Genomic DNA, 22,832 nt, shown 5'->3' with positions numbered 1-22,832 from the left:
GCCTCTCTATCGTTTTAGTCTACAAACTCCTGCACTAAACATACTCTAGAACTTCAGCCCCCTGAAACTCCCAAAGGGTAGAAGTTCAAGTTAAACATAGTTGATAAAATTGGTGTTCAACTAGGACTTTTTCAGGTCTTCACTGGCCTATATGTGTTCTAGATATCTGTACTCCTGTAAAGATTGAGTGAAGTGTTTTGTATAGAATAGGGTGTGGATGATGACATGTACATTTGGTATGCAATGACAGCCAACAATAATCCTTGGGATATCAGATGTTGTTGGGTGTTTCAACTATTTTTAAATTCTCATTAGCTTCAATATGAAAAGACATAGTTACTTGTTTTTACAATGCCTATCCTAAATCTAGGTTGGGCAAATTATTTTCTTGTCAAGAATTGTTTTCAGGCTTAATCCACTGTTGTATACAGTGCAGAATGAGAAAAAATTGACGAAGCATCCAAAGGAGCTTGAAGTTAATTTTCTACAAGGAGTGGTAAGTCTAGCATTTTTGATTCTTCTCCTTCTGCAGAGAATAGAGAAAAATGGTAGGAAAGTGCAGTAAAGTGGGTGGGAAGCTGAGAGGTGGAAATAGTGGCATGAAAAGAGAGGAAATAAAAAGGGAAGACCGTACTGAACAGAAGTACACTACTGTTTAAGCCCCACTTGATGCTGTCATGCAGATATGCATGAACATGAGTATCAAAGTTGCAAATTAGTGTGTTGTGGGGGTAAAGAAGCCTGTTAAGAGATGCAAGGAACAAAACTGGAAAAGGAAAAGTGGTGGTGGGGGGATCAGACTAAATATCAAACCCAGTAGTCGTTAAAATGGATACTGGGTTTGATTTAACCAACTGGACACTTAACAGCAGCACTCCAGTCATGACTAAAACGTGTGTGTGTACAGTAGTCCCTTGACTATTGTGGGTGGTATATTCCAAAATCCCCATCATAGGTGAAAATCCTTGAAGTAGAAACAGTACTGTGGTGTATTTTTTTATAATCTGTCTGGCTTTCGTGCTGGTGGCATGTAATTAGTATCGTTTGAGCGTGATTGTTGCCAGTGTCGCCTTGCTGGCACTTGTGCTGGTGCCATGGGAAAAGACATTCAAGTGAGGTCGTTGCCAGTGCTGCTGGACTGGCTCTTGTGCAGGTGGCACATAAAAAACACCATTTTGAGCGTGGCCGTTGCTAGTACCATCTGACTGGCCCTTGTGCCAGTGGCACGTAAATGCACCCACTACACTCTCGGAGTGGTTGGCATTAGGAAGGGCATCCAGCTGTAGAAACTCTGCCAGATCAGATTGGAACCTGGTGCAGCCATCTGGTTCGCCAGTCCTCATTCAAATCGTCCAACCCATGCTAGCATGGAAAGTGGACGTTAAACGATGATGATGATGATATTTATTTTATTATAAATGCAAAACAACACCACAGAGGAATCAATGTAAGCTTAAATAATAAACCATGGTAGGCAAACTGCAATATGGCAAGGGGATTACTATATAAAGAAAAGCGTTTCATTTAAATATATTAGAAACAACTTAACTATGTTCAAGTTTAACCTTACAAGTATTTTTCCTATTTCCTTACTAGTCCTTTAAATTTAGTCTGGAATAATAGCATTCCTAAACCCATTAGTTCATTAATAATCGAAGACATTCACTGCCTCATCATAGTGTAGTGATGATACACTCTGAAGTTAAGTTCATGGGAATACTGTTGTAATAGACAAGGTCATCAACACTGGATTAAAAAAAATTATACAGAAATTAAGTCCTGATGGATTTCCTGATTTTTGGTTTGTATTTTGCTATTAGTAAGGCTTCTGTATAATTCAAGATGAGGAGAAATATCCTTCAAGTGTAAATAATGTAATTCTCTTTTGGTTTTAATTCTACATAAAATTGTGCTGTCAAGTGATGTTTCTACATTTATTCTGTGTACTTTATTACAGTGGAGGTGCAATGGCCCAGCGGTTAGGGCAGCGGACTTGTGGTCATAGGATCGCGGTTTCGATTCCCAGACCGGGCATTGTGAGTGTTTATTGAGCGAAAACACCTAAAGCTCCACGAGGCTCTGGTAGGGGATGGTGGTGAACCCTGCTGTACTCTTTCACCACAACTTTCTCTCACTCTTACTTCCTGTTTCTGTTGTACCTGTATTTCAAAGGGCCAGCCTTGTCACACTGTGTCATGCTGAATATCCTCGAGAACTACGTTAAGGGTACACGTGCCTGTGGAGTGCTCAGCCACTTGCACGTTAATTTCACAAGCAGGCTGTTCCGTTGAACGGATCAACTGGAACCCTCGGCATCATAAGCTGACAACAACAACTTTATTACAAGGTATCCTGTGTTGTTTATCTCCAAATCAGGGATAAACTTTAAACTGGTCAAAATTCTACCTGTTTTACATTCAAACTGACTGGATCCAGCCTCTCACATTCTACAATGACATTCGAAAAACAAACAATCACATCACTGAGATCTCAAAGCTTCAATACAATTCATGATTGATTCAAAACACAAATAAATAAGCATTACACTTAACAAATTAATCTGATCATTAAAGGGTCAAGACAGTAAGGGTTGATTTTGAGGGGGAAGGATTTGGTTGTTGTTTCTCACAGATCAAGTGACTATAGAGAGAGGCTCTTGTTCATGTGAAGAGACAATGTAGAATAAAATAGAAATTGCCACATGGGAGTGCCAAGACAGAAATTTCCATGTAGGAGTTTCCTCAACAGAAATTGTGACGGGAGTTTCAAGATGGAAATTTTGACATGTGGATTCAATAGAGAAATTGCTACATGCAAGTTTCAAAGCAGAAATTGTCACATGGAATGCCATGATAAAAATTGCCTCATGGAAGTGCTAAGATAGAGAATGCCACATGGAAGTGACAAGACAGAAATTGTTACATGGGAATGACAAGATAGAAAATGCTGTATGGGAGTAAGTGCTAAGACAGAAATTGCCACATGGATGTGATAACATAGAAATTTCCATAGGGGAGTGCTATGACATAAGTTGCCGCATGAGAATCTCAAAATAAAAATTGCCACATGGGAAGGCCAAAACAAATTGTTGCATGGAATGCCATAACAAAGCAAGTAAAACAAAACAATGGAAGAAGAAAAAAATGCTGTGGATCTTTTTAAAATATTCATTGTTTTATTTCTTTAATTAATATCTTTTCTTCGACATGAAATGTCAGAAGGTAACAGTGGGGCAGGGAGGAGAGGTTACTTCTCGCAGCAGTAAATCTGTTAAATAAGAACAAACTGACACAAATACATAAAAAAAAAAAAGAATTTGGAACAAAAGACAAACAATAAATACAAAAAGGAAAACAAAAACAGACATGCAGGTATGTGTATATACATGTATATAAATATATATACACTCATATATATATTATACATATATATATACATGTGTATATATAATATGCATACATGTGTGTATATATGTGTATGTATTTTCATAGACAATTATTTTTATACATGTGTGTATATATGTATATTTATAAACACAACTGTGTATATACATGTATGTTTATAGACAATTATGTCTATACATGTATGTGTATGTATGTGTGTGTGTATATATATACATATATATATATATATGCACACACATGAAAAAAATATTCAATAAATTAAAAACTTGTATTTCTTAATAGTAATAATAATGTTAAAATGTTTTGACTGCAAAGCTTATTTTTTGGTCTGGCTTTTGACAATCACTGGCGAGATTTGACTGCTATTTCTAGCAGATCTTTTACATGGTTCTCTTTGTGGTTCGGTTTTTTTTTTCATTCTGTTCTCTTTTAGTGCTATCTTTCTTCCTTTTTTTTCCCTCAATATTTATTGTTGTTGTTGCTACTGGCTTTATTTAAACAATCTTGACAAGAAAACCACCACCAACAACAACATACCAATATTTCTGTTTTTTTAAAACTCAATACAGGGCCAACTTTTTTTGCAGGAGTGGGCAAAAAGAAAGGGCTACAATTGACAAAGTTGACACCTACCCCACATTCTAGCAATATTTACTGGTTCTTATTTCATCAACTCCTCCCCTAGTAGAATCTGAACTTGGAATGAAAGTAGGGAAGAAAACTAAATACTGTTGAATTCACTTTGACCAACAGTCGTTTTTGTGTCTCGTCCATTTTCACCACCTTCAACAACAACAGCAGCAACAACAAAATAATGATAATAATAATGGTTTCTTATGCAGGCACAAAGCCTGAGATTTTAAGGGCAAAGGAAGAATCTTAAGAGAAATGTTTTAACATTAATGCCTTTCCAAAGGTTTTAGTGATTTAAGGTGAAACGAAGCAGTTCTGACTGGGAACTGAAACCCCTCCCAAGAACTTGCAACTTTCTTCTACTCTACGGTGCTTTCCCCACAACATAAACATCAAAAAATGATTTTTTTTAAACAAAGGCACATGGCCTATGGGGAGCAGTCAATTATATGAACTTTCAGTATGACTGGTATTTATTTTATCCACCCCCAGAAGGACGATACCTCTGTTTGCCATCTTCCCCACCTGAACCATGGGTACTTTTAGCAGAGTTCACTTTGTTGTAAGCATTTGAGTCAGGTCTCTGATTTAAGGATAACTTATTCCCTTCCTCTTACCAATCACAGAAGCCTTGAAAAAGGGTTATGGATACTCCTCTTTTACTTCTTAAAATTAAAAAAAAAGGAAATAAAAGAAGGGAAAAAAACGGGGAATTGAGGGGCAAAGTCAATCATGGTAAGGTTTGGACTTGGAATGTAAAAATATATAACTGAATATTGCTTGCCCCTTAACCAACTCTGTCATTCACCACCATGACTTCATAACTAGTACTTGATTTACGACCTCAAAAGGATGAAAGGCAAAGTCGACCTCGGTGGAATTTGAACTCGGAACGTAACAGCAGACGAAATACCGCTAAGCATTTCGCCCGGCTTCTAACATTTCTGCCAGCTCACTGCCCTCAATGTAGTTAATTATATTGGCCCCAGTACCTCAGTGATACACATTTTATCTATCCCCCATAGAATGAAAGGCAAGGTCAACTCTGAAGGAATTTGAATGCAAATCATGCATGGATGTAAGTAAATGACATGGAACATATTTTTACCATGATTGATTTGCACTACTCTAACTAACATTTTACTTGTTTTAGTCATTTGACTACGGCCATCCTGGAGCACTGCTTTTAGTCAAACAAATTGACTCCAGGACTTATTCTTTTGTAAGCATAGTACTTATTCTATCGGTCTCTTTTGCAGAACCACTAAGTTACCGCCTTAATAAGAATAATTTTCCTCTTTTGACTAGACACTATGATTAATTGTATATAGAGGAACAATATATTTATTGAACGTATCGCATAATCTTATTGCTATATGTTGCATCAAAGGTAGAAAGTAAAAGAGTGACAGGTGAGATTTGAACTCACAATGAAGACTCTCTAGTTTTCCCTACATTGTTTGCTACACTGCTAATTGTACCACCACCATATATCTAATGTAGGCTACAAGTAGGAGATGGGGTTTTCAGTCAATTTCATCAACCCCAGTTACTTGACCTTGCTTATCTTAAATGATTTGAGTATGAAAAATAAAGTTGACCTCAGGAAAATTTAAATACAAAATATATAGAACATAGCTAACTCTCACAGAGTATTTAGATTTAATCTGATGCTCCACCAATTCTGACACTCTACCACCATACTCTTCCTCCTAATTAGATGCAAAGTCTCGAATTTTATGGGAGGGAACAGTCAATAACATCAACTCTAGCATGATTTGAGCTCAGAATGTCAAGGAATGCACTTAGCAAAATATAATGTGTCATTTGGTAGTCTAATGATTCAGCCAACCCATAACACAACAACAACAACAATAATAATAATAATAATAATAATCCTTTCTACTCTAGTCACAAGGCCTGAAATTTGGGGCAAGGGGTTAAGTCAATTACATCAACCCCAGTACTCAACTGTTACTTAAGGCAAAGTCAACTCCAATGCCAGCAGTTTTGAGGGAGGGTAAGTCGATTGCATCAACCCCAATATGTAAATGGTCTACAAAGAATGAAAGGCAAAACTGAAGACTTGAACCCAGAATGTAAAGTGTTGGAATAAATGCCTGTAAGCAATTTATCCAATATGCAAATGATTCAACCAGTTCACTAACTTAATAATCCTTTCTACTATAAGCACAGGGCCTGAAATTTTGAGCGAGGGAGATAGTTGATTACATCAACCCCAGTAATACTCAACTGGTACTTGATTTATCAACACCAAAAGGATGAAAGGCAAAGTCAACCTTAGCGGAATTTGAACTCAGAACGTGAAAGCATGAAATACCACTAAGCATTTTGTCCGGCGTTCTAATGATTCTGCCAGCTCGCCCTTTACTACCTTAATAATAATAATAACTCTTGCTAATTTTGGCACAAGGCCACCAATTTTTAGGAAGGGATTAAGTTGATTACATTGACCCCAGTACTCTACTGGTACTTATTTTATTGACCCCCAAAAGACAAAGTTAACCTCAACAGCAGTTTAACTCAGAATGTGGACAGTCAGAAAAAATGCTACAAAGCATTTTGCCCTGTGTGCTAATAATTCTACCAGCTCACTGCCTTAATAATAATAATAATAACGGTTTCAAATTTTGGCATAAGGCCAGTAATTTCAGAGGAAGGGTGTAAGTTAGTTACAGTGACCCCCCAGTGTTCAACTGGTACTTATTTTATCAACCTTGAAAGGATGAAAGGCAAAGTCAATCTTGGTGGAATTTGAATTCAGAACATAAAGACAGATGCAATGGTGCTAAGCATTTTGCCTGGTATGCTAATAGTGATTGTGTGCTAAGGACTAAGTGAAAAAGGTTAAGCTTTATGAGGGTTGATGGAGTCAATTCAGTCAGCCTAGTACTTAAATTATTGATCTTCCGAGGGACTAAAAACAAGACAGGATTAGATTTCTGAGTAATTGAACCTGGATACTGGTAGAACAAAACTAAATATTCTTTTCTACTCTAGGCACAAGACCCGAAATTTTTGGAGAGAGTGGGGAGACAGTCGATTAGATTGACCCCAGTACGCAACTGGTACTTAATTTATCGACCCCAAAAGGATGAAAGGCAAAGTTGACCTCAGCGGAATTTGAACTCAGAACGTAAAGACAGACAAAATACCGCTAAGTAGTTCGCCTGGCATGCTAACAGTTCTGCCAGCTTGCCAACTTAGAACAAAACTAAATATTGCAATGCAGTGAGTCTTCTACATAACCATTATTGCTCTTGCCCATACTAATAACAATAACAAGGATTTATAAATTTGGCACAAAGTCACACAGATTGATGGATATTGTTGACAGACTCAACTTCTGTACATGATTAGTATGTGTATGTATATAGATATATATCGTCAACCCTGGAAGGACGAAAGCAAAATTACCCCCAGAGAGGTGAGACTAAATACTAAACAGTGTTTAGTCCAACATTCTACATTTTCTACCATTCCATGGCTCTTGAATGTTGAAGATTATACTAATAATACTACTAAAAATAATAAGGGTTGCAAATTTTGGCACAGGGCCAGCAGTTTTTTTGAGAGGAGAGAGAAGTTGATTATATCGACCCCAGTACGTGACTGGTACTTATTTTATCAAACTTGAAAGGATGAAAGGCAAAGTCGGCCTTAGAGAAATTTTAAGTCCGAATGTGAAGATAGATGAAATGCTACTAAGCATTTCGTCCTGTGTGCTAACAATTCTGCCAGCTCACCACCTTAATAATAATGATGATAATAATAATAATAATAATAATAATAAACTCTAACTTTGGCTCAAGGTCACAGGTTTAAGGGCAGGAAAAGGAACCAACAATTAATTCAAACCCAGTGTTAGTCAGGCATCAGTTTTTGCCATTTCACCATCTTAATGACAAAAATAATAATAATAATCGTAATTAGAAAGTAAAGGAATATTTTTTTTAAAAATAATCAAAACTTAAGAAAAATTACAAAAAAACCCCAGAAAACGAGAAAACAAAAGCAGAATATCCATTGAGGTGTGGGAGGGGACTTAAGGAAGCTGGGTAGATAAAAGGTGGGTAGGTTCTGGATGTAGGTACCATTGATGAAGAAGTTATGCATACATATAAGCTACACACCACATGACTGCCACCTTAGGTTTGAAGACAGAGAGAGAGAGATACAGAAAGACAGAGAGAAAGAGAGAGAGAGAATGTAATACAGATAGTTTCTCACTCACTCTCTATCTTTCTCTCTCTCTCACTCTATTAAATATGAAAGCAAGAGTGATATATATATACATATGTTTATGTATGCATATCATATATGCACACACATGTATATGTATGTATGTGTGTGTATATATATATATATACTTTATATATATATATGGGATGTATGTATAAGAAAAACAAAGAGAAATGTAGATATGAAAACAAAGAAACAAAAATTCAATCTGATTTTTTTTTCTTTTTTCATTTTCAGGTTCAAATGTCACAGTTTCAATCTTAAGTCGAGCCATAGGTTCAAGTTTGATCATTTCTCCTTTAATAAAATAGATATTGTTGTGTGTGTGTGTGTGTAATGTGCCTGTGTGAATTTGTGCTTGTGTTTTTTTTAAATTTTATGATTTGTTATTTCTCATTTTATTTTGATTTTATATACATGTTTATGAGAACAAGTAGAAGAGATGGCGGTCCAGATGGAAATGGGAGTGTATGTGTATGAGTATGTATGTATGTATGTATGCATGTATGTATGTATGTGTGTGCATGTAATTGTTTGAATTATTTTAATATAAATGTATGTATATATAATTATGTGCATGTGTGTGTGTGTGTAACTACACTTATAAGCATCTACATAAACACTTACATATTTGCATAAATTAATATGTCTCAGTGCATGTGTATGTAAAAGAAAGTGAGAGGAAGAGAGAAAGTATGTGTCTATGTATATGAATAAATTATGTATATATATATATATTTTAAATATCATAGGCTATTTCTTTCTTCAGTTTTGTTTCCCCTTTTTTCCCTATCATTTCTTTATATCTACAATTTTTACATCTCATGTGTATGTACGCGTGCACATGTCTGCATATGTGTGCATCAAAGGATATAATAAGTTAGTTGTGCTCCTTATATTGCAGTTTCAGCATTTATGAATTATTCAAATGGTATACATTTGACTATGTGTTAGCATTTGATTAATCCATAATGGCAAAATTGTGCAGTAACTAACCTGCTTTACCGTTTAGTATACGCATATATACATATACATTTACCATCTCTTTCTTAAATCAGTTTTTCACCAAGTGATGGAATTATGGTTGTACTAATATTGGTTGTTATTAGGATGGTTAAAGAGTTAGTGTAAGAGATAGCTGTATGTTGTTGGCAGGGACGGTTGTATAATTGTTGTAGCTGGTGTTAGGGGTGTCTGTATGGCTGAATTTACCCCCAAATCCACCCTGATCAAGCAGATATATGATCAAAGCAATCTGACCATGACCATCCAATACTTGTAGGGGTATTTGTATTGGACAAATTATCTAATGTATTTTTGCTTTAACGATTGTAAGGTGTAGTTTGAGAGTAATTTGTCTAATGTTTCTAGCAGCTCAATCGACCACATATAGACTCCCTTGTTGTTTGTTAGGGGTGGCTCTATGATTGCTGTGTGTACTGTTAGTGTAAGTGGTGGTTGTATGGTTGGTGTTAGGAGTAGCTGCACAGTTGGTGTTAGCAGTGGTTGCATGGTTGCATGCTGAGGGTTGATCAGTTGGTAATGTCAGAATCAGTTGAGGTTTGACTGGTCAACAGCACTGACAGCTGTAAACTCGGGCCTCATTTGACAGTTCGGGTCGTCATCGACTTGCTGTGTGTATTTTGGCCCATGTGGTGTGTCTGCAGGACGGAGTATAGCCCTCTCCTCCTCTTGATTGTGGTCACTCTTCAAGTAGAAATGGAAGCCCAGGTTCAGTTCCGGAATCTCATACATCACGGTCAGGGTTAGCATCATCATGATCAAGCCAAATATGAGGTATCCTGAGGGTGAAAGGGAGTGAAAGTTAGAGGATGAGTAAGAGTACAGAAGAAAGAGGGAGAGAGAGAGAGAGAGAGAGAAAAAAACAATGAAAATGTGTGTCTAACAACAAGAATAGATGGGGTGTGTGTGTAAAAAAAAAGATGATGTATATGTGTCTATAAAAAAGAGACAGAGTTAATAGCGTATGAGTTTATATGTGTGTGGGATAATAGATAGTGTGTGTGTGTGTGTGTGTGTATGCTTGTGCATGATAGAAGAAATGGGTGTTGTTTGTTTGAGTGTGTATGGCAGAGTGTGAGAGAGAAAGAGAAATGTATAAAAGTAAATGGTTGTGTATAAAAGAAAGAGAAAGATAAGAAGCAAGAGAATGTATGTGTGGATAAATTCAGAAGAATAAAATAATTTTAATGATAAAACTGATTCAAAATTTGAATGATACAAAGAATTACGATTCTTTTAATGAAGGGAAATCACACACAAACACACACTCCTTTCCTGTCTTGTTTTCTGTCCGCCACTACATTCCTCCATGGTACAGTTTAATTTGTGTATACAAATTTAATTTGTGATCCATGGGAAGAGCCATTTTAACGATGCGTCCTGCCCTACTCTTCGAAACGCCTGTGTTAGAATGGGGGTAGCTGATGAAGGAAAATGTTCTCTATGTGGCCTGTGTGTGTTCTGTACTCTGGTTATTATTTTTTTGTCTACGTTTTGTTTGCAATGTTCTGTACCCAGATATGCACCTATATATACAGGGAGACATAGGTATGCACATACCTGTACGTATATATGCATATACTAATTTATTATTTGTTTTATATATATATATATATATATATATATATATATATATATATACAGGTCCGCCTGACTGGCTCCCGTGCTGGTGGCATGTAAAAAGTACCAACCAATTGTGGCCGATGCCAGTACGCACTGACTGGCTTTTGTGCTGGTGGCACATAAAAAGCACCATCCGAATGTATTTGATGCCAGGCCCACCTCACTGTCTCCTGTGCCGGTGGCATGTAAAAAACACCCACTACACTCTCGGAGTGGTTGGTGTTAGGAAGAGGATCCAGCTGTAGAAACATTGCCAGATCAGATTGGAACCTGGTGCAACCGCTTGCTCTCCAGACTTCATCAAACAGTCCAACCCATGCCAGCATGGAAAGCAGACGTCAAAGGATGATGATGATGATGACGAATATATATATATGTGTGTGTTAATAATGAACTAGAAGAAAAACTATACAACACAGGGAAGGTAGAAAGGCAATTCTTTTTAACAGAATTTGTTAAGTTTCTGGAACCCAAGGTTTCATACTGAAGAAAATTAGTAATTATTTAACCAGAATTTAAGATAACACATGACACTTCAGCTTTGTTGTTGACAAGAATGTGATATGAAATTACAGATGAGATATCGACATCATCAAAACACTGAATAAAAGCTTGTAAAAGTTAGCTATAGTTGCCATCTCAACATAGACTTGCAAATGTTTAGCTATAACAAAAACATTAGGAACCACCATCCACAATTTTGTAACTATACATCCATTGACCGCAGTTCTCGAAACAACAAATGTCATGAGAAGGAGCTATTGTATGGAGCCTACGTTTCTAATGTTGATAGTACACCAAGGACTTACATTGAATTAACAAGGGAACACCTTCAAGGAAAGATTTGCATAGCACAGAGCTTTATTTAAAAAGTTGTTGTTGTTGGCACTCCGTCGCTTACGACGTCGAGTGTTCCATTTGATCCGATCAACGGAACAGCCTGCTCGTGAAATTAACGTGCAAGTGGCTGAGCACTCCACAGGCACGTGTACCCTTAACGTAGTTCTCGGGGATATTCAGCGTGACACGGCTGACCCTTTGAATCACAGGCACAACAGAAACAGGAAGTAAGAATGAGAGAAAGTCGTGGTGGAAGAGTACAGCAGGGTTCGTCACCATCCTCCGCCGGAGCCTCGTGGAGCTTTAGGTGTTTTTCGCTCAATAAACACTCACAACGCCAGGTCTGGGAATCGAAACCGCGATCCTATGACCGCAAGTCCGCTGCCCTAACCACTGGGCCATTGCGCCTCCACTATTTAAAAAGTAGAAGCAAATGAAACATCGCTGACTACATATTCATACATAAAAGTACAGTTATATACACATAAAACACATTTGGGCGATCATTCGATAGTAGTGCGCTACTTGTCAACCAGTACCTGCTGATTGTCAACCAGTAGTCAACTGGTCAACATGTCTTTGTTTACATCAATTCGGCAATTTCCGTAAAGAAAGAGGGAAAAGGCGTTAGTCAGCAGGTAGCAGACAGCAGGCACTCGCTTTCTCTCTCTCTCTCTCTCTTAAAAACACATGTCGCTTATCACTCGCTTTCTCTCTCACTCTCTCTTAAAAACACATGTCGCTTTCTCTCTCTCTCTCTCTCTCTCTTAAAAACACATGTCGCTTATCACTCGCTTTCTCTCTCTCTCTCTCTTAAAAACACATGTCACTTATCATTCTCTCTCTCTCTCTCTCTCTCTCGAGAGAGTGATAAGTGACATGTGTTTTTAAGAGAGAGAGAGAGAGAGAGAGAAAGCGAGTGCCTGCTGTCTGCTACCTGCTGACTAACGCCCTTTCCCTCTTTCTTTACGGAAATTGCCGAATTGATGTAAACAAAGACATGTTGACCAGCTGACTACTGGTTGATAATCAGCAGGTACTGGTTGACAAGTAGCGCACTACTATCGAATAATCGCCTTTATTTTATTTTATTCTCTATTTATATTTTATTTCTAATATATATATATATATATATATATATATATATATTCGAACTTTCAAAAGAGGTAGAAAATCTGCACGAAGTTAATTATCGTATTACGCTGCAACAAGGGAAACAAACTAGCATTACAATTCCACACTGATTATTTCCCCTCACACATCCATATGTGCTTCTCAGACACTCCTCTTTTTCTACGTTAGCATGAGATAGACGAATACATTATCTCAGCATCGTTTTACAACAAGATGCCCTTTCTGTCACTAACCCATACCTGTTTTTCAAGTAAAGGATCTATTATTTCATACATTTTTGAAGGTGCAAACAAAAGGCTGAAACTTTAATGATATCTGTGGCATGAAGTTTCTAAAATTCAGTTCCAGCAGAATTTGAACTCAGAATGTTGAGGTACATTTAAGATATCAAGGTCACATACATCAGAGTTGCCTGCTTATAAAAATGCGCGCGCGTGCGTGCGTCAGTGTGAAACTAATACTGTTGTCTGGAAGTATTGATTTTTCACGTTAGCGTTAATTACTTACACTCTGTGTATATGTGTGAATGTGTATATCTGTGTATAAATGCATGGTTGTGTTTGGGTATGAACACATGAGTATGTGTCCGCTTGTCTGTGTATTGTCTTGTTATAGTGTGAGGTGTATCAGTGTTCAATGGTTATACACTATGTGTCAGTGTTGAGTGTGAGTCTTTCTGTGCTCAATGGTTGTATAGTCATTAATGTCTAATATATCTACACATCCGTTCACTGTGTTAACTCAATGTAGAATGTCTGTACTTGATCTCTTCATAAAATCCTAACAAATCTAACACACAGATAAAGCCAGTGTCCCCCTAGAGATGCACCAACTATAACACAGTTAAAGTATATCATAGCCAGCAACAAAAAGCTAGTTCAACTCTTTTGATATCAATATGCTTGAGATCACCCCTGGTAATGATAAACCCTCCATTTTCAAGTACTAATATTTAGATCTGATAAGGCGACGAGCTGGCAGAAACGTTAGCACAGGTGAAATGCTTAGCGGTATTTCGTTTGTCGCTACGTTCTGAGTTCAAATTCTGCTGAGGTCGACTTTGCTTTTCATCCTTTCGAGGTCAATAAATTAAGTACCAGTTGCGTACTGGGGTCGATCTAATCAACTGACCCCTTCTCCAAAAATTTCAAGCCCTGTGCTTAGAGTAGAAACGAATATTTAGATCTGATTCTTACATCATAGTAAGAATCTTTTGTTTAGTTGTGCACCTAACCCCATCTTTATAATAGCTATTATTATTTTTTTTTCTACTCTAGGCATAAGACCCCAAATTTTTTTGGTGTGGGGCAGCAGTCGATTAGATTGACACCAATATGCAATTGGTACTTAATTTATCAACCCCAAAAGGATGAAAGGCAAAGTCAACCTCGACGGAATTTGAACTCAGAACATAAAGACAGACGAAATACTGCTACGCTTTTTGCCCAGTGTGCTAACGTTTCTGCCAGTTCACCACCTTTTATAGTAGTTATTATACTATGACAAAATATTTCAGTTCCTTTAGCATTTAAATTTTACAATGCCCTCTGAATCACAACTTATAAATCCACACAAATTCTTGAGTATTTTTCAAAATGAAATGAAATGAACTGCGTAGGCGGTGTATTTTGCTAGGAATATAATAATGAAAGGATTAAGGTGTGATATACCTGTAATGGCCACTTTGTAGACAGCTCGGTACCTTTGGTCAGGACTGTCTCCAGGAATGTAATCTCCAAGACCGATGGTTGTGAGCGATATAAAACAGTAATAGAATCCATCCAGGTAGTTCCAGTTTGGTTCAAGGACTGAGAAAATGGCAGACGGAATGAGGAAGAACAGCGTAATGATGATTATGCCAACAAGCATTAGGTGCAACATCCGGATGTGAAAAACACGATACAGGTGACCAAGTTTCTGTAGCATCCAGTGCAGCAATGCTGTGACTGGGATCATCAGTCGTTCAACTAATGCCGTGAACATAATGAGGGTCAAAGGGATGCCAATCAGGGCGTAGATTATACAGAATCCTTTTCCAACATCTGACAGCGGAGTCACTCGACCATAACCTGAAAAGGTAAAAAAAGGAAAAGAAAATAACTTATACTTTTTAAGCATGTATGTATAAATGTGTGTGTGTGTTGTTATTGATTAGCTTCAGTTCAATCCTGACTTAGCACACTTGTGATTGAATGTGCTCCAACCATGACTATCCTACCTTTTATTCAGACTTAGTGTATCTAACATATCATAATCCAGTGTTTGCTTCCCTTTTCAAGATGATAGGAAGTGATTTTAGGGAGAGTTGACTGCTCTTTCTAGCACATCAAGCAACTTTGTAGAAGCTCTCTTGTGCTAACTGTAGAGATGACAAAATGGTTAAGAATTTCAGTTAGTAATTAATAGATTCCAGGTTCAGTCTTACTCTTGGGAAGTATCTTCTAGCAGAGCCTTATACCAATCCATGCCTTGTGAATGGTATGGGAACAGAGGTACTGAAGATCATCCAAAGAAGCCCAGCTTTGTCCCACACATTGTCAGTCTCATTCTATCTGAAGACTATGTTAAGAATACAAGTATCCTTAACCACTAACACTCATCATCATCACATATATGCTTTTTGCAGTGGATTGGTGACACTACATCAAAAGTCTTTCCAATTAAGCACAGGTTCAGTCTGATGAAGCCATAGCGTCACATTATTCTGACTTTCCCATAGATACCAGTCAACTGCAGGGTTACTCATTTACAGCTGAGCATGAGAAACATTAAATGAATTGTTTTGCTCAAGAACACAACATACCACCTGGTCCAGGAATCAAGACTACGATCTTATGACTGTGAGTGCAACACCCTAACCACTAGGCCACTTGCCTTCATTTAGTCATCCCACCCCAGCAAAGAAACAACAGACATAAAAATTGTGATGGTGATGATGATGGAGGAAGAGACTCCCTTCGGTCATGAATGACCATGGGATTGCACCTAGAAAGTTACCCTCCGAGGCACAAGTCCGAGCAAGGTTGTTTGTGGAAGGCCAGCAGTCGCCCATGCATACCAGCCTCCCCTCTCCACACCACTGATGTTATCCAAGGGAAAGGCAAAGGCTGATACAGCTTGGCACCAATGACATCACAACTCATTTCTATAGGTGAGTGAACTGGGGCAGCATGAAATAAAGTGTCTTGCTCAAGAACACAACACACAACCTGGTCCAGGAATCAAACTCACAACCTCATGGTCGTAAGCTCGATGCTCTAACCACTGAGCCATGCTGATGGTGATGATGTTGATGATAATAATGGTGCTGTGGATACTCTGAAAAACCATATTCAAACAGGCAGACATGCATCAATATCACTTACCTATGGTGGTAAGTACGGTAGTTGCAAAAAACAGTGACTGGCCAAAACTCCAGTTTGGTTCATAGATAGTGATGTTCTTTGCAGCAAAGACACCTCGGTTTGCAGCTGTCACTATGATGTTTATGAATCCTTCTAGTTCCTCCTCTGGAAAGAAATTTTAAAAACCAGCAATGTAGACATTGTTAATAATCATTACAAGTGGTAAACAGAAATCAATAAACGAAAATAATAACAGCAGCAATAATAATAATAATAATAATAATAATAATAATAATAATAATAATAATTCACAAAACTGAGGCAGAACTGGACAGCCTAGTACAGTCTGTGCAGATTTTCTCCAATGATATTAAGATGGAGTTTGGACTCTCAAAATGTGCTACGATAGTGATGAGATGAGGAAAGCTTGCCGGGACAGAAAGCATAAGGTTGCTAAGTGGAGAAATGGTGAAAGTAATTCAACCTCAATCTAGTTATAAATACCTGGGAATACTTGAGGCAGATGGAATCAAACACCACAACAAGAAGAAAAAGACAAAAAGAGAGTACCTGCAGCGAGTGAGAAAAATATTGGCTTCAAAGCTGAATGCCAGAAATATAATTTCAGCAATAAACTCGCGCGCAGTCGCAGTAGTTTGGTATGGCACCGGAATCCGGAAGTGGACAGGAGATGGACAGGAAGTCAAGAAAGTTCCTAATGATGCATGGAGCTTATCATCGACATGCAGACACTGATTGCCTATACATGAAGAGAGCAAATGGAGGAAGGGGACTGATAAGTGTAGAAGACTGTGTGCATATTGAACTCGAGAGCTTAATGAGATACCTAACCCAAAGTAAGGAAACTTTGCTAGTGACAATTAGGAATGAAGGAATATCGAGAGCAGAGCAAAAAGGGAAAACAAAGGACATGAAGAAGAATTATGCGAGAAGGGACTGCACAGTCAATTCCATGTAGCCACAACAGAAGTTGATGGAAAAAATAGGTGGGATTGGCTAATGAAAGGAACCCTAAAAAAGGAGACTGAGAGCACTATACTGGCAGCGCAGGACCAAACTCTGGCCACAAACTGAAGGGTCAACCTGAGGAATGAGCAAGTGTCTCGACTGTGCCGCATCTGCAATAGAGTGGATGAAACCATTACCCATATCATTTTTCATGTTGACATGAGTTGGATGAAATATTTTGAGGCAGTTTTCAGAGGCCAGATGCTTTTTTTAAGACCAACCCCTACTTGTTTTCAAATAAGATACTATATTCCAGTAATTTATTGCTCTAAGATAATAAGATTATATGTAGAAATATAGATAAGCAGATAGACAAACTCACAAAGAGATATACAGACAGATAGAACTAGTGTCTTATCTGTCTGTTGGGTGGATAAAGAGATAGATAAATTGCCAGATGTATATATCAGACAGCCAGGCACTTAGTCAAACATACAGACAGACAAAGCTTTACAGATAGAACAAATTGAAAGTGTGTATATATGTAAGTAGGTAAATATGTAGGTAGGCAGGAAGGTACATAGGTAAGTATGTAAGTAGATAGGCAGGCACATATGTATGTATGCTTGTGTATGTGTGTTGTCTCTTTTGATTAGAATTTATTTTAACCGGTCACCTGTTAAGTAGCAACGTTGTAAAGAAAAGGTATTTAAAATCCAAAAAATATAGTGTTTGCGTGTGTGTGCACGCGCGCGCGCGCGTGTGTATGTGTGTGTGTGTGTGTATGTGCGTGTGTGTGTGTGTGTGTGAGTGAGTGAGTTTGTGTATTTATGTATGTATATATGTATATATGTATGTACAGATAAAGTTTTACAAATCTTGTTGAAGATATAAAAGATTATCTGAAAAAGGATTAGAGACCAGTATAAGTGGGAGTTAAGAGTGTGAATGAAAATGGCTAACCACAAATCCCTTTGAGAAGACCTACATGTGTAAATGTGTATGAGAGGGAAGAGGGGGAAGATAATAAAATTGGACTAAGGGCTGTGGATTAGATGACAGCTCACAGCTAATTACATCTTATAGTACTTACAAGGGAGACACACAGTGACATATGGTGAAAACTGGTAACAAATAACTTTGACAGGAATGATGAGTTTTCAGAACTCTATAGTAAGAGGACAGTGGTGTTTTAGTACAAAAACATAGTGGCCTACATCTAATCCATTATGTTGGTGTTTCTCAGAGGATGGAGGTGAGGCTAAGAGGATTGAAAATGGAGCTGACAATTGTCAATCATCCTTATCATTGTTTTATGTCCACTTTCTCATGACTGCATGGGTCGGGTAGAATTTATTGAGGCAATTTTCCATGGCAATTGCTCTTCCTGTTGCCAGTCCCCTCAATTTCCAAACAAGGTAATATTTATCTGTGGCCAGACCTGTTTGCATGTAACATTGAAAATAAATGACACTGCTCGAATTGCAGTGACAATCATTTACAACTATCACATGATGTCAAAACAAGGAGACACATATACGTAACACGCACACGTGCACACACACACATGTGTATATGACGGGTTTCTTTCAGTTTCCATCTACCAAATCCACTCACAAGATTTTGGTTGACCTAGGCTATAGCAAAAAATACTTGTGAAAAGTGTCACATAGTGGGACTGAACCTGAAACCATGCTGTTGGGAATGAAGCTTCACAACCACAGTCAACATCAGCACCGTGGCGAAGAAAGAAGACTGATATGGATGCAGATCCATTTTGTCTCTTCTATAATAATAAGCACAAAATTCTGTCTGTCTGTTTGTCTGGGACCCCTGTATCTCAGTCTATATTTGCTCTACATAGACACATTATACCTTTATAGAACCAGGATGATCCCAAGATTGAAAATTTCTCCTTCATTTGGTTCTTGAACATACAATATTGAGATCAGGTGAGGATGAGGATTTGTTATATGCTAACAGTTGAAAATTCAAATTTTAAAAGAACTCCCAAAATTTTTGAACTTACAAGTTTTTCATTTAAACTGAATTTAATGTAATATCATATTGGTAGGGTACCAATAAATGCTCTATTACCTCCGCCTTAGCAATAGCAGAGGTAGTGTTTGCAGTTTTGTTTGTTTGTTTGTTTGTTTGTCCATGGACAAGATATCTCAAGAACCGCTGGATGGATTTGGGTGAAACTTTCAAGGATATTTGGCCTCTTGACTGGCATGAACTCATTAGATTTTGAGATCAATCTGGTACCAGACAAGGATTCTGGATTATTTTTCTGGGTTTTTTACTTAATTTTTGAGAGTAGTCGGGTTCATTTTTAGTATTCTTGTTTGTGAGAACAGTCGAGTTTAATTCAGATATTCTCATTTTAAAAATCATGTCCGGCTAATTGTTGAGAGAACATTGGTGTTGCCTTGACAGAGGTTTGTGCTCTCTGAATGCTCTTGTTATATTGTTGCTCTCTTTAGTTTTGGGCCACAGGCCCAATTTGCCCTCTGCAGGAGCTAGCTTAAAAATTCACACAGGGTGTGACTTTTAAACCAGTCATTAATAAAGAGCAGAAGAGGCAAAATTTTTCACAATTTTTTTTCGTTTTTGCAAGGGGCAACTGATACTTGTCAGTTTGAAGTCCATTGCCTTATGGGAATCTAGTTGTGGAGGAATAAAGGTGCCATGTGGATTTTACTAACAAGTACTACTTCAGTTATTTCATTTCTTCTCTTCTTGTCAGCCAGATTCTGCTCCTACCCAGGCTTTATATTAATCTCTACATCCAGTCCTTTCTCCCCAGAATATTGAGGTTCTAGAATTCCACCATCACTCATGCTTTTCCGGCAGCCATCAACTCGAAACTATTCAAGAAGAACATTAACCCTATCAAAAGGTCCCAAGGAGTTAGTAAAGACCATGGGCACAACTCCTTCCTCCGAATCAGACCAAACCAAACCAATAGAAATAAAGACCAGACACCTAAAGCTGTTTAGCTTGGCTTTGCCTTCCTTCTCCTTTCAGGAATCCATAAAATAAAATGCCAGACAAATGCTAGGGTAAATTATGTCAACTGTACCCCTGTCTTCAAATTTGTGATCTCTTGCCTATGTTAAAATCCAAGATAGGGAAAAGACTAAGAGAAATGATAGAAACATTGTGTCAAATGTCTTGTGGTATTTTTGTTGTGTCCTTTTGCATTGAATCTCACAGAGGTTAATTTAACTTTTCATCCTTCTGGGAGACGATAAAATAAAGTTCTAGTCAAGTACTGGGGTTAATTTAATCAACAATACACTTTCTCTACCTCTTCACTGAATATGTGGTCTTTTGCTTACATTGGAAATTATTATTATAGAAAAAGAGAGCAATGGAAAGCAGTATAGTGGAATTGGTACAGTGTTAGGCAAAATATCTTGTGCCATTTAGCTATATCACTTTACTGTGTTCAAATCTTGCCTTGATCAACTTTACCTTTTATATGTAATAGTAGTGAGATGTAAAAACTTGCTCGATTGAGATTATCCAAGTAAGTAGTAAATAAAAACTCCTTTTTGGAATGTTTAAAATCCAGAAGCAACAAAGAAGACAATTCCAATAAGATCAGTGACTCAAAACTTTTGGACATTACAGATAGCATAGACTTAGGTGGATCTCATCTTTAAAGCCAAATGAGAAAAATAATTAACATATTTTGGTTTTATGAACAATGTTTCACAATGCATATCCTACTCAGTTGTTGTGACTAAGTGACTAATATATATAGAGAGAATTAGAGGGAATGTAGAGATACTAATTATAAACATTAAGCATGATTATGGCTGTTTGGTTAAGAAACTTGCTTCTCAATCATGTAAACATGGGTTCAGTCCCATTGCTTACCACCTTGGGCCCCAGGCTAACCAAAGCATTATGAGTGGATTTGGCAGATGGAAACTGAAAAAAGCCTACTGTGATAATAAATAAAGTGTTAAATACTTATGGTATGCAAATTAGTGGCTCCAGTTCTCTGTAACTACTGAATTTGCAGAGTATATAAGCAGATTGGCAGCAAACTTTACTGAAATGGTCAAGTAATGTAGACATTTCTGATGAGAATGCAATAAGTTTTGAAAATTGATTAAGGATGTTTGTCACTTTTTTTTTTTTCAGTCTATGGAGAGTTATTTAAATTTGCCCTATTTGTATGTCTACTACACAGGTTGCATATCTTCATCATCATCATCATCATCATTACTACCATCAGTATCAGCATCATCATCATCATTATCATTACCATTCCTTAATGTCCGTCTTCCATGCTAGCATGGGTTGGATGGCTTGACCAGATTCCAGTCTTATTTGGTATGGTTTCTATGGCTAATGACAAAACCCTTCCTATATACACACATACACACACACACATATATGTATATTTATACATATATATGTGTGTGTATTTGTGTACCCTTGTTTTCTTTTCATGTGATGATTGTAAAATGTTGCACATTTCCAGTCTCCTTTGAAAACCATGTTTGGCTATGTGGAAATATTAAAGGCATCTGGTAATAGAAAATCTGCTTGAACAAATTGTGTCTAACCCATGCAACCTTTAAAAAAAATGGATGTTAAATGATAATTATGAAGATAATTATAAATATATAACTACAAAGGAATCTCCACTCTGTGTAATCACTTGATCAGTTAGAAGTAGCAGTTAAATTTAAAGGAAAGTACACCTTGTGTAATCTAGCTCTGGATTTATTTATTTTTTTGTCACCTAGCCAAAGGAGGAAGTGTAGCACCAATGTGGCCATTTTAAAGATCTCTGAGACTGGCAAAAGAAAGAAAAGAAAGAAGTTATAATCAGATTGAATATCTGGTTTGAATTCTTGCAACAGCGAGTATTCTGCTAAAGGTACCCAAAGGCCAGGTAGTGGTCTTAAACTGGGCAATGTATTAAGTCTATGATTTCAAAATACTGGTGTTTCTACATGATTTCTTTCTCTGCTAAAAACAGCAGATAAACCTCCCTCAAATCACATCCCCTTGTCTTAAACAATTGAAGAGTCAAAGTCAATAATACAGTCCTGAATAACATCCACCACCACCACCTAAGAATGAAATATATTGGGTGGGTTGGCCAATGGCTAAATAACACACGTACACACATTTGAAGATAGAGGCATGCAGAACAAATGAATAAAGTTCGCTGGTCACAGCTGGACCAGGGACTCACCTGGCACTAAGAGATAACAATAGTATACCTACTAAAAAGAGGAAAAGGTAAACATAAGGCAAGTGCTATAATTGCTACAGGTTACTTTTGATTGTGATTTTTTTACCTTTTTAATCAATAATGAAAAAGAATGTGGGAGGAAGATAGAATGAGATAAACCACAACATTACATTATTTGTTCTTAGCATACAATTCTTGCTTTTTTTTTTCTTTTCTTCTAATCTTCCTTGATCTTTTATTGATCTTCTCCTCACACCGATGTTTTTTTCATATGAAGTAACATTTTTATCGATAACATTACAACTGTTGCTACTTAAGAACGTCCATTTCTTGTTCATCAAGCAGTTGTTCCACTCCCAACCCCTTTCACTCCAT

General features: G+C 37.3%; 1 protein-coding gene across 1 annotated transcript in view; it reads right to left on the bottom strand.

Moving 5' to 3' along the window:
• Positions 1-3,153: 3,153 nt before the first annotated feature.
• LOC106873677 (potassium channel subfamily K member 1) overlaps positions 3,154-22,832 on the bottom strand; it is a 34,902-nt gene continuing 15,223 nt past the window's right edge. Inside the window, exons 2-4 of the mRNA XM_014921142.3 lie at positions 16,286-16,429; positions 14,591-14,989; positions 3,154-10,102 (exon numbers count right to left, since the gene is read on the bottom strand). Coding sequence (XP_014776628.1) covers positions 9,852-10,102; positions 14,591-14,989; positions 16,286-16,429 — 794 coding nt within the window. The 3' untranslated portion in view covers positions 3,154-9,851. The remainder of the gene's footprint in view (positions 10,103-14,590; positions 14,990-16,285; positions 16,430-22,832) is intronic.

The sequence above is a fragment of the Octopus bimaculoides genome, chromosome 6 (assembly GCF_046866305.1).
Source record: "Octopus bimaculoides isolate indiv1 chromosome 6, ASM4686630v1, whole genome shotgun sequence".
NCBI lineage: Eukaryota > Metazoa > Mollusca > Cephalopoda > Octopoda > Octopodidae > Octopus > Octopus bimaculoides.
The sequence above is the reverse complement of the archived record's forward strand: the minus strand, read 5'-3'. Positions and strand labels throughout refer to the sequence as shown.